Source organism: Ochotona curzoniae, unplaced genomic scaffold, assembly GCF_017591425.1.
Source record: "Ochotona curzoniae isolate NIBS_2020 unplaced genomic scaffold, NIBS_Ocur_1.0 contig_2723, whole genome shotgun sequence".
In the NCBI taxonomy this organism is placed as follows: domain Eukaryota; kingdom Metazoa; phylum Chordata; class Mammalia; order Lagomorpha; family Ochotonidae; genus Ochotona; species Ochotona curzoniae.
In genome coordinates, this window is record NW_024465573.1 from 9,614,823 (window position 1) to 9,631,413 (window position 16,591).

The window sequence follows — 16,591 nt, forward strand, 5'->3', positions numbered from 1 at the left end:
AGTGAGCGGACCTACACAGCCTGGAAAGAAGTTCTTCACCCCAGTGCAGGTAGAATAATATTTGTGGCTCCTGGGTTTTTCTGACATTCACTCTGTTAACTTAGATGAAATATTGACTACCTTTCTTTCTCTAGTGGCAAAGCAGCTTCCCCAACCACAGTTTCATGCTTGTTTTTGAATAAAAAAATTGATAGAATTTCTTTCATATCCTTTTTTAAAATGAATTGTTAATAATACTTAATTCAAAGTTACTTATACTTATTCTGGAAAAAATAATTAAATGTACACAGGGCAGACATCTTTGCCTGGTGGTTCCATGCCCACTGAAGCACCTGGCTGTGATATGCTGCCCACCTGCTGATTCTAGCAGCTTCTTGCAGTGCAGCTCCTGGAAAGTGGTAGTAGAGACTCAAGAGCGTTATCCTTAGTATAAAAATAAAAAGCTGGGAATCTGTTGCAGACAGTTTTATTTGCAAAGTGACCTAAAAAGTGAATTAAAAGTAAATATAATTGGGCCCAGCACGATAGCATAATTGTTAAGGTCCTTGCCTTGAAGGCACTGGGATCCCATATGAGTGCCAGTTCTAATCCTGGCAGCTCCAGTTTCCATCCACCTCCCTGCTTGTGGCCTGGGAAAGCAGTCCAGGACAGCCCAAAGCCTTGGGACCCTGCACCCATGTGGGAGACTCAGAAAGAAGTTCGTGGCCCTTGGCCTTGGATTGGCACAGCACTGGCCCTTGGCCTTGGATTGGCACAGCACTGGCCATTGCGGCCGCTTGGGGAGTGAATCATGGACGGAAGATCTTTCTGACTCTCTTCCTCTGTGTACATCTGCCTTTCCAATTAAAAAAATCTTAAAAAGTAAATATAAGTGAGGGATATGAAAAAGCTTCTGAAAAATATGTGTACTCTTAATTTTAGTTTTTGAAATTTTCCAAGAGGTTTTTGTGGTACCCTTCCATATTCTACACTAGTACCAGGAAAATATTTTTAATCTCAGATTCCTGTAGTGTTCATGAATAAATTCAAAAGTCAAATATAAATCACAAGGTGATCCATAAGTTTTACTAACATAAAACTATAAATATATTTTATATAATATACTATTATCAAATTGAATATAATCATTAATAGAGTGTGTAATGTGATCTGAGGAATCAAGAAAATGAAAGTACAAAGAAAAAAATCTATTAAAATTATGATTTAACAAGGGTTCATGCATACATAAAAGAAAGTTCACTATGTGATGAAATGAAAATCTGAGTTATAATAGGATTTTCACTATCGCATTATAGAAACTTAAAAAGATTGGCTTCAGTCATTGTATAGTAAAATGTTTAACATATAATGAATTAAGGAAATGTCATTGTAATTACATAGATAGGGTTCAGTAAATTATACAACATATTGGCTGTGTTATGAGAGCAATGAAATGGTGCTGCAGGACATTTGTAGCAGAATTAAATGATCAGAGTATAGTATCAATAAAATTAGAGACTGCATTGCAAAGTGACTAAAGTCTGAATCAAGCAAAACAATACAAAATGTTTGCCTGGTACACCACTGTTGATGTTTACATATCAAATGAGACTATGTAAATTTATTTTGGTTAGGTGCATTATTTATATATATGAAGATCAAAGAAGATTTTGATTCCCCTGTGAGCATACAGGTAAAATCAGAGCATTTTAAAATTGGAATGCAAAATACACTTTGTGGATCACCGTTCCTTTTGGATCTGAACCCTAGTGCATAAACCTGTAGGACATGGATTAAGAAATGCTCTGATCCCGAAGGCCCAAGCAGGAAGAATAAAGGGCAAAGAAGTTAAATACAGATAGATTTGGAAGGCACCATATTAGGTATAAGGTGTTGAACTTACTAAGTTGTAGTCTTGTTGACCTGCACTTAGCGTTTCCACAGTTGGGAGGTTCTTGTGGTAGTTCGGTGTGCCTTGATGAAGGATGAGTGTCACAGATGAAGTGCACAACTAGAGATGGCAAAATATTGGCCTACTTGATGTCTTTGTTTCAAATACTGTGCCTATGTCAAATGTGCTGAGAAGCAAAAACAACATGGCCAGACAAAGTAGTGCTTTTAAACTCACTTTCATTATTCCATCTTTTAAATAGAACTCATCAAATTTAGGTAAAACTGTCATTGAGAGATTCAATATATTTTCTTTGAGGAAATTGTTCCATTTCCTTTATTCGTAGGCCCAAAGCTTGTAGCACTAAGCTTGTAGAAAAATAGCTTCATTGTGAGGTCATTCAAGGACTTTAATTGCGAGGTCCTATTTAGTGATGTCTCAGTAACCATTTTATGCACTGAATAGAAAAAACAAACATCATAAACCCATTTCCGTATGTTCTTTTTTCAAAGTTGTGTAAAATGACCCAAATTCAATTCAAATTCTATTTCGACCATTGGCAAAAACTTTTTAATGATCACCACTCACTTTCTCCTGCATGTACCACCTCCCTTGAATTCTAATCCTGTTTTGCACCTATATCTCCTCCCTTTTAATACTGAAGCTTAAGTCTTGACTTTCACATTGGGAACGTTGTCACTGGAAGGACTATATTATGCATGTGTAAATAACAATCATGAAGTTTTCTTTAATGGTAAAATTTATTTGCTCACAGCAGCCACACAAAGCAGCAGCCAATTTGACTGTTCAAACGAGAACGCACACCTTTGTTCATTCAGATTACATCCTTATAGAGATACTCATCTTCCCAAGAAAGTACCCACTGGGCCAGGGGAAGTCCATGATCAAAATGAGAGTAACTGAGGTTATATTGCCTTTTTGCTACATAGTTTGGAAAGTGACCACACTTTTTTCTCTAAATCCACTATGATTGTATAGGCATGTTTTTATCTGATTGGCTCTGATGCTGGAATTTGTCCACATTCTGTGATTTTTATGATAATTTTCCCTGAACTTGATACTGTTCTTCACATTTTTCTTACAAAGGCTTTGAAGGCAAAGATTGCATAGTTTATTGCTTTTGAACTTCTGTCGCTACCTTTCATTATGTGATATACAATAGATAATTTGTGTTGAATGGATGCTAAATCCTGTGCTGCATTATAAGTGTCTATGCCAAAGCACATCTAGATTATTTTTAGCCATCTTGATTTCCATAGATGTGATTAGCTGCCTTGAATTCCATTCCTAAACATACAATTGAGTGCTATCACATTTTATGAATTCTAGGGTTTATACTATACCATAGGAAACATGAACAAAATAAAGCACATACTTGTCATTTTTATATCGATAAGATGGAGGAATAGTTAGCACAAAGGATATTTCCAAGCTTACAGCAAGATGCTTTGTTTTTAGATTGCTGCAGTTATTGCTAAATATTGCTACCTGTGCTTCATCAGTGTCAAATACTAGTTGATCTATGCTGGACACATGGAGAAAAGACAGTTATAAGATATATAAGGTAGAATATCTAATGGGTATAAAGTATATAAAATATTGGCTTAAAACTTCACTGAAATTTAATTATCTAAAACACATGGGGATTTTTTTTAATCAGTAAATTAATTTGGTTATATTTCACATCTCAGTTTTGTTCTTACTAATTTGTTCAGGGGTTTATATGTTTATCTTACAGAAGAAATGTCAGTTTACTGCAACAATATATTGTGCCTTAGGTAATTTAACAATATATACTTGTATATATTGGACCAATTCGTCAATATAAGAAGAGTAGAAAAAACTGTAAGACCTCTGCCTTTCTTCTGAGTCAGACCATTCGATACCAAGTTCATTGTGAAATGTTTCAGTGATATATCTGTTCACATAACTAAGAATTTATTTAAAAAATAAAATTGCTGCATTCCAAATCCTGCAACTTCAAAATATAAATATTTTATCCTATAAGGAGTGGTATTCTTTTTTTTTTTATTTTTCAGCCTGGAAATTTCTTTCTTAAAATGTTTTTATCTGAGAAGCACAATTTACAGAAAGAGAAGGAATGATAAAGATCTTCCATCCCTTGTTCACTGTCCAAATGGTCGCAGTGGCCAGAGCCTCGGTATGCAATCTGAAGACAGGAGCCAGGAGTCTCCTCGAGTCTCCTTCATGGGTGCAGGGACCCCAGGATTTGAGATATTCTCTACTGCTTTCCCATGCATAGGAGCTTGATTAGAATTGCAGCAGTCAGGACCTGAAGTGGTGCCCATAGGGCATGCTGGCATTGCAGGCAAGGGATTATCTTGATAAACCATACGTTTTAGCCCCTTGTCTATTTTTCAATCATATGTACTGCTTTTGGTCCATCCATCCCATACATTTTAGAACTGTTACAGTTTAGATGCCTGACTTTTAATCTGGTGAATTTCATCCTCTCCATGTATTTCCTTGCTTTCAAAGCTAAAATGCTGTAAAGTTTACGCATAATATATTCTAAGTGCTGAGTTAAGACATAGAATACATCTGATTAACACCGTTCCCAACTCTCCTCTGCTGTACATGCAGACGACTGGAATGAAAAGATGCACATTTTATAAATTATTAACAATTTCTAAATATGCTTCACACAACTGGCTTCACTGAGGTGTTACATCCATCCTTATAAGCTCCATAAAACAGGAGCGGGCCGAAGTTGCACAGTTAGCATTACTTCCCATCAAAGAGCCTTAGCTCTTAGCCATTATCCTGCAAAAGGTCAGATATCAAATGTCTTTATACTGACTTTGATGCCAAATTGAGTCACACTGAGGGCTTGGGTATTGGATGACTTACGCTTTTTCTGTGCCCTGTGTCACCAATACCTGCTCCTATTCTGCTCACTTGGCTTAGGAGTCAGTGATGAGGCTGAAATAAACACTTTCAAACTAGAATTTAGGTAAGATCTGTCATTTTAGATCTGTCTTGACTAGTGGGAAAAAGTAGCAGCATTACGTGGAACTTGGATAAAAAGGATCCAAATATAGAAATTTGCAGTGATATTCCAGTTTTACCATCAGTTTTTTCAGAGCTTTAAAGATCCTTATAAACAAGTTGTCACACTTAGTGACATAAGTAGTATGCTACAGTGTAATTGGTATTGAGAAATTCAGAAATACTTACAATTAAGATATTATATACTTAAAATATATCTCCTATTATGTTTATGCTTTTATGTTGTTTGTAAATGTTGCCATAAGCAAAGCTAGTTCTGTATTTCATTAAAATTATTCACGTTCTGAATAATATCTATAAAAACAACCTTTTTGGTAAGGAAAAGAATGCTATTAGTGACAAGGTGGTGACATCAATCTGATTCAGTAGGTGACAATTTGTCGTATGATTAGGCAATATTTAATGAAAATATTAGTATTTCCTGAGACCCAATTTCCAGCTAGAATGTCATGTTTCAAGAGCACTAGGTTGAGGAGTGACTGAAACCCTGACGGCCCTCGGTCATTTTGGACTCGGTACTGTTTTGGATAACTGCTCCGCCTTCTCGCAGCTCGCAAATTTCATGTTATTCCAGTTTCCCATCAATCAGCTATACCTCATAAGCCCCCTCCCCAACCACCACCACCAATCCGCTGTATCCTCATGTCGCCCTGTCTGACAGCCCTACAAGCCCTTGTGCTGCCGCCCCCTGACTCCTGCCCACCCACCAGTGCCCTGCGGCTCTGACAGTCCCATCCTCCCATCCCTCACAGCCACCCTGCCGCCCACCGTGGCTTCCCAGTCTAGCTCTCTCCCTTTCTCTCTCTTGCCCCTTCCGTTGCAGCCCCCTCTCCCGCCACCACCGCAGGAGACATTTCTCTCCTCTCCTCTCTCTCTCTTCACTCTCCCTCTGCTCCTGTTCCTACCCTGCCGGAATAAAAGGACCTCCTAAGTGCTCGCGGGGTCTGGTGTTTTGGCTTATGGCGGCAAACTTACTCTAAAAAAGAAGACTTGGCTGTAGGAAATTAGCTATGCGTAAGAGCTGACATAAATCAGTTGAGTTTTATGACAAAATCTCTGGGCCACCTTAAGGATAAATATATTCCAGGATCTCTAAGGTTCGATGTATAAAAAGTAAGGAAAAAAGGAGAAACACAAATGTCTAACTCGGCTTTATTGCTTCCTTTGGTGCAGTATTACATGATTGAACAGCTGGTGAGGGTTTTTTTCTGTGAAACAAGTCAGTCTTTCCAAATGCTGGCAAGAAATACTAACAGGTTTAGACAATCGACTCATTGGAATACATGGTTGTCAGGCTTTTTATAGATACAAAGAGTCTTTAGGTGATCAAATTTGTTTTTCTTAAATATGTACAAGAATATATCTTTTAGGAAAATAAAAACAGCAATTTTCTGTCAATTATCTCTCTCAGTTCTGCAGGGTAATATATATGTTTTGGTATTCTCATTTTGCTATGATATAATCAAAAGTAGAAGTGATAATTCCGGTATTCAGTTATGCCCCCAGATGATTAAGTAAGCTCTAAATAATAGTAAAGCTATTTCATTTATAGAATTATTTGCATCATCTAAGCACAGTTAAGATAGGTTTATGAATATCAATTTAATAGTTTCTACACCAACCTGTGAGAGAGGGCTTCCTGTTACTCCGTTTCTAAAGGAAAAGACACTGAGCAGAGAATTATCCAGAGCCTCTGTAGATTCCTTATTTATTCATGCCATTTGACTGTGGAGCTGAAGTTGCAGGACTGGTGATGGAGTGGTGCTTCCAGAAGAGTCTCAGTCTGTAAAATAGGCCATAGGGAGAAGATAGGTATACCAAAGCTCAAGTGGAAACTTGCATCCCATAAGCTAGGCCGTAACACAAGCGTTGAAATAATTCCATGTGATGGTGTATACCCAAAAAGGCCCTCTGCCATTTTCTTCTTTTTCTTCATTGAATGCAGTGCAGTTCTCAATTGTACACATTTCCGTGTTTATTTTGTTGAATGTTCCTCTACTAATCTGTCAAGAACTAGACCTAGAGTGCATGAGGCAGCAGCCTAAGTTATGATTTACTCAGAACAAATCCCTGAAATCCTAAAGAGTTTGTGAAAATAAACTTGCCAATAGTAAGAGCATAAGAACTGAATTAGGGAGAAAACAATGTTGTTATGGGGGATTCCTTGAGAGATCTCAGTTCTTATGTTGTTGCAGGGAATTCAGAGGGAAAACATGTCAGCAACCTCATTTTTTATCTCACACAAAAGAATTTTCATGTGGACAACTCCAGTTTTGCAAAGCATGAATTAACTGGCAAGGGAGAAGTGGGCTCCTGCTATAGTGACAGGGAGAGCTGCAAGGGAGGAAAGACCCGGGAACTATACTATAATAACAGTATAGGAGAACTCAGTGGGTGGGTGGGGGGAAACTTGGAGGGGTAAGGGAAATCCCAGAGCCTATGGAACTACATCATAAAGTGATAATAATTTTTAAAAAGAAGTATAATTGAAAATGAAATTCCACTCCACATTTTGGCTCTGATGTCACTTCTCAGATTCTCTCTGGAGCAGCAATTGGACAACAGTCATCTTCAGGATGCCCAGGTGCCCTTCTCTACACCCATCTTTGTGTTATATGTTTCTGAGTAATCACCCATATTTATCTCATCAGTATTTTTTTTTCCTTTTGTGTTGAGTATCACTACAGTCAGAGTGATTGCTTTTTAGGCTTTTTAAAAATGTGTTTGAAAGTGAGTACAGAAAATGTGTTGTGGGGTAAAACGAGATCATACTAGGCAAGTCCAAGGTTTATTAAGGAGTCTTTAGTAACCAAACTTGGTGATAACAAGGCCCGCTAGAATTAACAAATCACAAGTCCATATAACAACCCAGTCAATTGAAACTCCATGAGGAACAAATAGCCATTTCCCTGAAGTTCATCCCTTAAACTGAAGACCTATGCCCCAGCTCCCCCAGCAATATGTTATCCTAAGAGACATGCAACGAATAACCTGGACACATTTACACAGATGTCGACAATCACATTTCCCTGGCTTCTCTGCCCCCAAGCAACTACTGCTAGGCTTCACCTCTCCCAGAACTCCCTATAGTATACACATTAGAAATACAAAGCATGTTAGCATGACTGTGTTTTCTGTCCTGCCCAAGCAGTGAACAGTGGGTGAGGACTACACACATCCAGGGGCAATGCTCAGGGGATACCTGTCCTCGGTCTGTCCTTGAGAAGCCAGAGAGCAGGCAGGTACTGGGAAGGCCAAGAGTCGAGGGTTCCAGAGCAACCAAGACACAAAACCAAGAAAGCAAGACCTTCCCTTGTGGACCTTTGTTGGGGCTTGTGATGTGAATGGCTACACAACAATACGATATTGCTCTTTCTCAAGTTCGAGGTAATAATAGGAGGGAACACTTAAATGGTGGGGAGGGAGTGGCTTCCAAGCTTGTGACCCTGATCTAGCTGCCTATTATACCACAGAGGGAAGCAGGAAGGAAGGGAAGTACAGAGAGAGAGAGAGAGAGATCTTCAGTCTGCTGGTTTACTCCCCAGATCACTGAAACAACCAGGGCTTGGCCAGATTAAAGCCAGGAGACATACATTTTTTTCTGGGTTTTCAAGGAAGTAAAAATACAAGTTTTTTCCTTAGGCACTCAGAATAAATAGCAAATTTCCCATCAGGGGCACTTACAGTGCAGGAGTCCCAGTGCTTGGCTGATCTGCTCTTTTTACCATGTCATTAGCAGGGATTGGAGGTGGAGCAATTGGGCTGTGAACCGGAACCCACCTGGGAAGTTGGCACTGCAAGCAGATACTTTACCCTGTATACCCTTACACTATGCCAGTCCCATCCAGAGTGAATTTGCTGAAACTTTCATGGCTCTCCTCTTAACACACATTATCAGTATTTAATATTTCTTGGGTCCTTGTCTACTTATCCAGGCTTATCTCTCCATTTCTTTTCCTCACACTGTGGGCTCAGAGCAGCTTCAATACATTAAACATACTATACTGTCTTTTCCTTATACATTTTCATACACATTCTGCCCTTTGTTTGTAATATTTTTTATTCCCTAATACTAGTTTCCCTAAGCTCAATGGTAAAGAGTTTTCAGGACTCAGTTCAGGTGAAATTCACATGGAAGGCATTTTCTCAGAGACCAAAATGGAATAAGAGGATTCTCTACCCCTGCCTGGCAGGAAGCCTCTGCAGTCCTGCATTTATTTTTCTGCTACGATGGATTAAAATTACATGCATATTTGTCCTTTATCCCTACTAGGTTATAATGCCCTGAAGACTGAGGAAATACCTTATTTACCTTTGTTTTCCTAGCATTTAGCACCTGCAAAGTTCTCATCACATGTTGTTTAATGAATTAATTGTCGGATTTGTAGCAACAGCTTTAGATTCACATTAGCTGATGAAAAGAAAGCCTCTACTGAAACAGATAAAAGCAATTACATAATGAATGAAGCGCCGGTTTAGAGCACAAGGTCAAATTAACATGTGGCTCATCTTTGTACAGTGTATCAATTCGGTACCACTTGGACAAGTGTGAATTTCGAAATTTGGATAGAAATATGGTTATATATATAGATATATATAGAGAGATATGGTTATATTATGTATACATATGTATTTACATGTGTCTGTATAGTATACAACCCCAATAATGATTCTGTATCTTTTTAACTCATTACAGCCCTTCTACTTTTCCAGTAATTGTTTTCATCTGGCTTTCTTAATTCTAGACCCATCCCCATACTTCATTTTAATTTTTAATACCGGCGGGGATAATCATTTTATCCCTTCTTACACATGAGCTGGATAGGTAGCTGAAATACAAAGTGGCACGAAGCGCTATGAAATGAATAGGCTCAGGGACTGACTACAAACTGTCTTAAAGGAAAACTCATTCTCTTTTCATTACTTTACACCTCTAGGTACCAAAAGTTGCATGTAATTCTGGGTTGTAAAAGAGATTTTATACCTTCCCGTAATCTGTTCTCACATAGTTTTCCCAGGAGAAGAACAGCTATTTTCAGTTAAAATTGATCCACCTTTATCAGGCTTGTGGTTGAACTGCAATGACTAAAGGATGTGAATCTCTTAACAACTCTTGATGGGCTTGGACACACATATAACATTCATTTTAAATGTGGAAAACAACTAAAAATATACTTTTTGAATTTCAGAGAACTCAGATTTACAGTTTCACAGACAGAAAATGTTAAGCTTAATTTAAGACCTAACACCTAAAGTGTTGTTTTCAAATTATAGAATTGCTCTTTGAATTCCAGAATATCTTTTTGATACAAGACAATGGTTTTAATACTAATTATGAGAAGAATTCATAACAAAGGCAATTTTTTTCGTTAGGTTAGCAACCATTAGGTTCAAATTTCATACATATTGAATGGATAGTTGATTTTCTAAAAATTGCTACCATCATTTGTAAATTGTCCACTTCACTTGATATTAAACAATAATAAAAAATTTTCCTTTCTAAACTATTTAGAAAATTGATCGTATTTTATATTTTAGCTATTTGAACTATGTTCTGAACAACTTTTTCACTTTGGATATTAATGATTTGATCTAATCTGTTTCCATCACTGTGCCCAACTTGTCCAGCCAAATACTTTGAGAATGAAAATAGGAACATTTCTCAATATTTAATAGGCTCTTTCTACTTACCAATATTAAGCTAAACAAGTCATATAACAGCAGCTACAGAATAAGTTATAACTAAGATTTTATGTTCCCTTATAAATTTGACCTCTTGGAAGTACATGAGACATATCTTACGAAGCCTGTTCAAAAAGTATGTTACCTATTAGATACATCTCTACTACATGATAAAGGATAAGGGATGATTATCAATCTGCATTTTTAGACCATGAACATGTTGTTTTTTCTCCTCTTCTGAAATAATAAGAGAGCAACCATTCTCATGTTTAGGAAAGAATATTGCAATATCAAGGACAATTTGATATTTAATGCCATAATATTTCTGACAAAATAGAAGGCTTATGCTTTTTGTTTCCCATTCCTTTCTTTTTCTTGTCTGGCCTTCCCTTTCCTCACCTTTCACAAATATTATTTCATTGTTTCTTGTAGAAACCAACAGTATAACCAACAGAATTTTCAGAAGACAGCATCTGAAAGTAATACTGTACTTTCCCTGTCTCACTGCGGTTTTGTTTCGGTTACAGTATCAGAGAAGTTTGCACAGTCTTCAGAAGAGAACTCTGCATAGCAGCAACATAAAGCAAAGTCCTCAGAATTCATTTTTTTATTGTTGCTTTCTTTTACAGACTATTCCAAAGCGCTTCCTAGTCTTCCTACTTCATACACTGCTTTGCTACGAGTTAAGAAGAGTTCCTCCTCAGCTCTGTTTGGTTCAAAGGCCCGATCGCGATACAGCAATCCTTCACTAGGAGCGCTGAGTGTTTCTTCACCCAGCTGGCGAGGGGTGGCTCAACATTATCACTCCCCCATCAATCTTTACCATTCCTCAGATGCCTTCAAACAAGATGGTGAGTGCAGAGAAAAATTACTCTGGATGAAGTTAAACAGTAAGGATGAGCTTTGATGTAACAAGACAACAGAACCTTTATGTTCTAGGATGATATAGAGGAAAATTGGAGGATTTTGGTGGAAAGACTGTTCAGTGAATTAAGACCACCTATGTTTATTAAGAGTGCTTATTGAAATTAGACTTCTATTCTCTCATAGAAACCATGGGTTTGCTTATAACTGATTTCAAATGGGTAGCTCCCAGGTCCTTCAGATAGATATCCCTAGCTTATTGAAATAAGCTTGAAAGAATTTGACGTGTTAGTTACATCTAAAAGGAGCACAGAAATAATTTACTGTTGTAAGATTCTAAACTAAATGATCTAAGAAAAACTAAAGAGGGAAGGCTCTAAAAGTATTAAGGTGGAGATATTAAGGTGATATTGAGGCTATCCTGTTCAAAGTTAGCTTTCTGTTTATTTATAGTCCATATCAATCTTGGTTCAAAGTTAAGACTAAATATATTCAGATTCTGAAAGTAAAAATAAATATTTTTATGGCAAGCAAAATGACTGTGGATATCAATGGTCTTAAAATAGATTTTTTTGCTGCAGTGCCTTTATTTTTAGGCATGGGTTCTATAAAATGATAGTGAATAAACAGAGCATACAAGGCATGTGTGTATGTATACCATCATTTGTGACTATAAAAAAAATAATCTATCCAACAATAAGATATTACCTAAACAATAATGATCAGGTATCCATTAATACCTGATTTGAATAGCATTTAAAAAATATTTTCTAGTTGTCATTTTTTAATATATTAAAACTACAAGGTTAAGTAAATTAAACCCACATCACCTGATCAGTTACAAAACTTGAAAATATTTTATACACTTATGTAACTGCAAATCTTGAACAAACACATAAGGTGACTATTGTCATTGCCTTTTGCAGATATGCAAAACTAGGGGCAGATAAGGATCTTTCACAAGGTCATATTTGGAATTAGTAATCTATGCACTTTTCATTTGCATATCTCCTGATTTTAAAACCATTGCCCTCTGAGCTATATTTCGGTTGTGACTTATGAATAACTAAATATTTCACAATCTGTAAAGACTGAACTACTTGGAAGGCTTCTAGAATTCTCAAGTTAGGTTTTGATGCCAGTAATAGGCAAACTTTTTCTTCATGGTTATTCCAGTTTTTGTTATATAAAGCCTCATCTCTCAATGATGACACCATGAGATATTGTAGGATCAGATAATGTTAAACAACCAAAAAAAAAAAAAAGAAAAAAAATCTACCAGCGACACGGATACTGTCAGTCTATGGATTAAACTTTGAGTAAGAAGCCTCCAGGCTATGAACCAATTTCATATAATTTAAATCCTTTGCTGATCTAGTTTAATCCATAGTTTAGAACATCAGAAAGAAGGGATCAACTGAGTGTTTTCCAAATGATCTTCTCTAACTATTGTTTCGTATCTGAGTGTTTGATGGATCTTCACTAAATGTAACTCTGAGTTCACTCTCTCTGACAACAGTCTGACATATGGCTTTTGTCAGGTAATTCCCTTTAGCCTTAATGGAGAGTAAAGCTCAGGTTGACGTGAAAAATGAGAAAGCTAACAGAGCCTGAAGAGAAAGCCATCCCACTGCCGCGTAAGCCAAGAAGTACCCCAACTGATACAGAGATTTTTTTCTGAGAAATGTAGAAGCCCAGTTTGCAGAGCAATTTAGGAAGCAGTCCGCTTCTATATGCAGGAATCAGAAAAATTCTCATGCAAATAAGAGCTTATTGCAGAATGTATTTGTTATTACTAATTAGAAACAACTTAGATGTCTAAGTGGTGGGGAATTGGTATGTAAGTTACAGTTTACTCAGCAAAAACAAAAACTGTTGAAGTGATTCGATTAAATCTTTATTATTTTTTTTTAAATGAATGTACCTCAAGATATAATGGCAAGCGAACAGGAAAGTTCAAGCATGTTATGAATAATGTAATATAATTTATGTAAAACAGTATGTACTATTTGTACGATTCAATTTTAAGACATGACTTAGAAATGACAAGTTCACTCTAATTTTTTGTGAACAAAGGAAAGGAAATAAAAGCAGGAATGGTACTAGGAGAGGGGAGATACATAACCTCTAGTTAGTGATATTTTATTTATTTCATTTTAAGCATTTATTTCACTTATTTGAAAGGTAGATTTTCATGAAGAAACAGGGAAAGAAAGAGAGGGGTCTTCAATTCACTGATTCCCCAGATGGCTGAGTTGGGTTGGAATCAGAAGACAGGAGCTTCATCCACAGGGTTAGTGGGAGCAATGCACTTTGTTCATCTTCTGTTACTTTCCAGGTGTTTTAGCAGAAAGTTGAATTAGAATGGAGCACTGAGAAGTACAGAGTGGTTTAGAGGGGAGGAAACTAGAGGGCATGTCTGGGTCAGAATAAGGTACCCACCTAAATGGGGGACCTGGGCTGGACTAAATAGCATTGCCCACTGCTTACTGCCCACTGGTGCATGCAAAAGCTGGGGCTGGGGGCAAAGGATATCTGGTTAGGCTATTTTACAGTACCTGGCTGTGCATGTTTGAGCTGAGGTGGGCCACATCAGACTGGACCACAGCACCCACGAGAATGTGACAGAACTGGATGTGGGTAGGGCACATTCTGTAGGGGATTTTGTGGGCTTGCCTGTGTAGGATTGCAGCTCCTGTTGGTTTAAATGGATTGCTGGATCAGTGATGGGTCTAGCCAGGTTGGACCACACAACTCATTTGACAGGGACCCAACTGACACTGTGGGAGCTTGGTCTGGGAGGAGGCTGAGTGTGGTCAGGCTGCAGCCACTGATACATGCAGTGGCCAGGACTGAGAGCAGACCGTGCCAAATAGGGCACATGTGAAATCTGGGTCTGGTAGTAAGCCTGGCAGGGGAACTTGGTAACTTGGTAACATTAGAATGATCTAATTCCAATTATTTTTCTTAGTTTGAAGTACTATTTTTTTCTTTTAAAGACTCACTTATTTATATTGGAAAGTCAGATTTACAGAGAAGAGAGGCAGAGGGAAAAGATCCTCCATCCACTAGTTTACACCCCAAGTGGCCACAATGGCTGGAGTTGAGCCGATTTGAAGCCAGGAGCCTCCTCTGACTCTCCCACGTGGGTGCAGGGTCCCAAGGCTTTCGGCTGTCCTCCATTGCTTTCCCAGGCCACAAGCAGGGAGCTGGAAGGGATGTGGAGCCCATTTGGAAATCATGGGTGTGAACGCAAGGATTTAGCCAATAGGCTACTAGGCCAAATCTGAAGTACTATTTCTTAATTAATATAAACATTCTATGCTTTTATTATGTTTTCAGATATTTCAAAAGTTTGATTTACTTTTTGCCTTATTTTTCGTATCATTTAATAAGTTTATTCCTACATTTCATAAAATAAAGATAATAGAGATCTTATTGATAATCAGATGAAATATCAACATAGTAAGTAGTTATGATTTATGTCTGGTGCAACAACTAGACTCTTGTGATTCTTTTTGCTGTCTGTTTCTATTCATTCTTGCTTGTGTAGCTTTGCCTCAGTGTTTCTTGAAACTGTATACAAAAAAATTACTTGTAGCAGTAGTAGCTCTGCTTTTAGAAGGAAAACAGAAAATGTTTGGTTAGTATCATTTTATTTTCTTGTCCCCTTTTGTAGGACAGATTACATTGTTTGTATTGCTCTCTATTTTCTTTGTTTTTCCTTTGGGTTTTATTGATTGTATGTCTATTCTTTTAGCAATTACTATGAGCTTATTCTATTCTTTCATTTCTTACCAATGTGTTTACCAAGTATCTGAAGTGTAAGACTTTCCAACAAAGTTTCATTTGTGATATGTATGTTTGTTACTTTGTATTGTTATTTTTAAACAAAGATGTTTCACAGATGGATATTAGATACTTATAAAACCCTTGATATCTATAATCACCATTTATTCTGTTAAAATCTTCTGTATGTTCCCATTGTTTCTGAATGAAGCATGTACTACAGGAATGAAAATATTACTGTAGTAAAATTAGTCACTACATTTTTTCAAGCATATATGTAGCTTATATTCTTTACACTTTATTTTTAATTCCTTTTTAAAATGTATTAGTTTTATGATACAATTCCATAAGCTGTGAGATCCCCCTTGCCCAGTCCTTCTCACCTCAATGATTTGCCGTATGTTGTTACAATAGTATAGCCTTTACATTTTAAAATATTTTTTAATGTTGAATGATAGAGACTTTATTGAGAGTATAAAAATTCTGGTTCAGCAATTGTGCATGAGTACTTTAAATATATGCTGACCACTCTCATTACATTTGGAAAATATTTCATCAATATAATTGTCATTCTTTTCTGAATAGACTGCATTTTAATTTTTTTTTGTTTTCCTGGTACTTTGTACTTCTACCCTGTGATCTAAAATTGACTATATCTATTTAACTGCCTAATACATGTGGCATAATTACAAAAGAAGACAATATTCATATTTCCAGACATGTAAAATTTTGTTCCAGTTCATGAAAATATTGCTTCTATAAAGATCGCTTAACTCTTTTTCTGTGGGGGACATGTGGGTGTATTATACATGTGCACACATGTATACAAAATTTCATCCTTTATGTACTTTAAGTATCTGTAAGTCTCAGTCTTACAGCTACTTCTAAGATTTTTACCTACTTCTCCACATCCATCTCCTAATTCGTCCTTTTGTATTTTACAACTCTTTATTCATTTTAAGAAAATCTATTCCTTCAATTACATGTGTATCCTAAGCATATCTGTAATAAGTAGTGAAATGGGCAAGAATGAAAAAAGAATTTTAAATTATATCTTATTAGATTTTAGCTTTCACTATTCACTTTTGAATTTTTTAGCATAAATATTCTTTATCCATGTTTTGAAATTTGGTTGTGTTTTCAGGTACATGTGAAAATAGGAACAATTAAATATATATTCCCTCTTTGATTTTCTCTTATATTCATCCAATTTGCAGTCACTGACATCTGGTGCTCCCTACTGCTTGGTAAGAAACAGTTCTTTTGATAGCAATTGAGGGTACCTTAGTACCTTTGGCAATGCTGAAATTCCTTTTCTGAGTCCAGGAATCATTT

At 36.8% G+C, this 16,591-nt stretch overlaps 1 protein-coding gene across 2 annotated transcripts in view; it reads left to right on the forward strand.

The window, feature by feature from the left end:
* The window catches only part of CNTN5 (contactin 5), a 1,028,052-nt gene that overhangs the window by 587,299 nt on the left and 424,162 nt on the right, over positions 1-16,591 (forward strand). The window contains exon 3 of one of the 2 annotated variants that reach the window (XM_040976845.1): positions 11,233-11,454. The exons of the other annotated variant lie outside the window; for it this stretch is intronic. Within the exon in view, the coding sequence (XP_040832779.1) occupies positions 11,233-11,454 (222 nt within the window). The remainder of the gene's footprint in view (positions 1-11,232; positions 11,455-16,591) is intronic. 2 annotated transcript variants of the gene reach the window in all.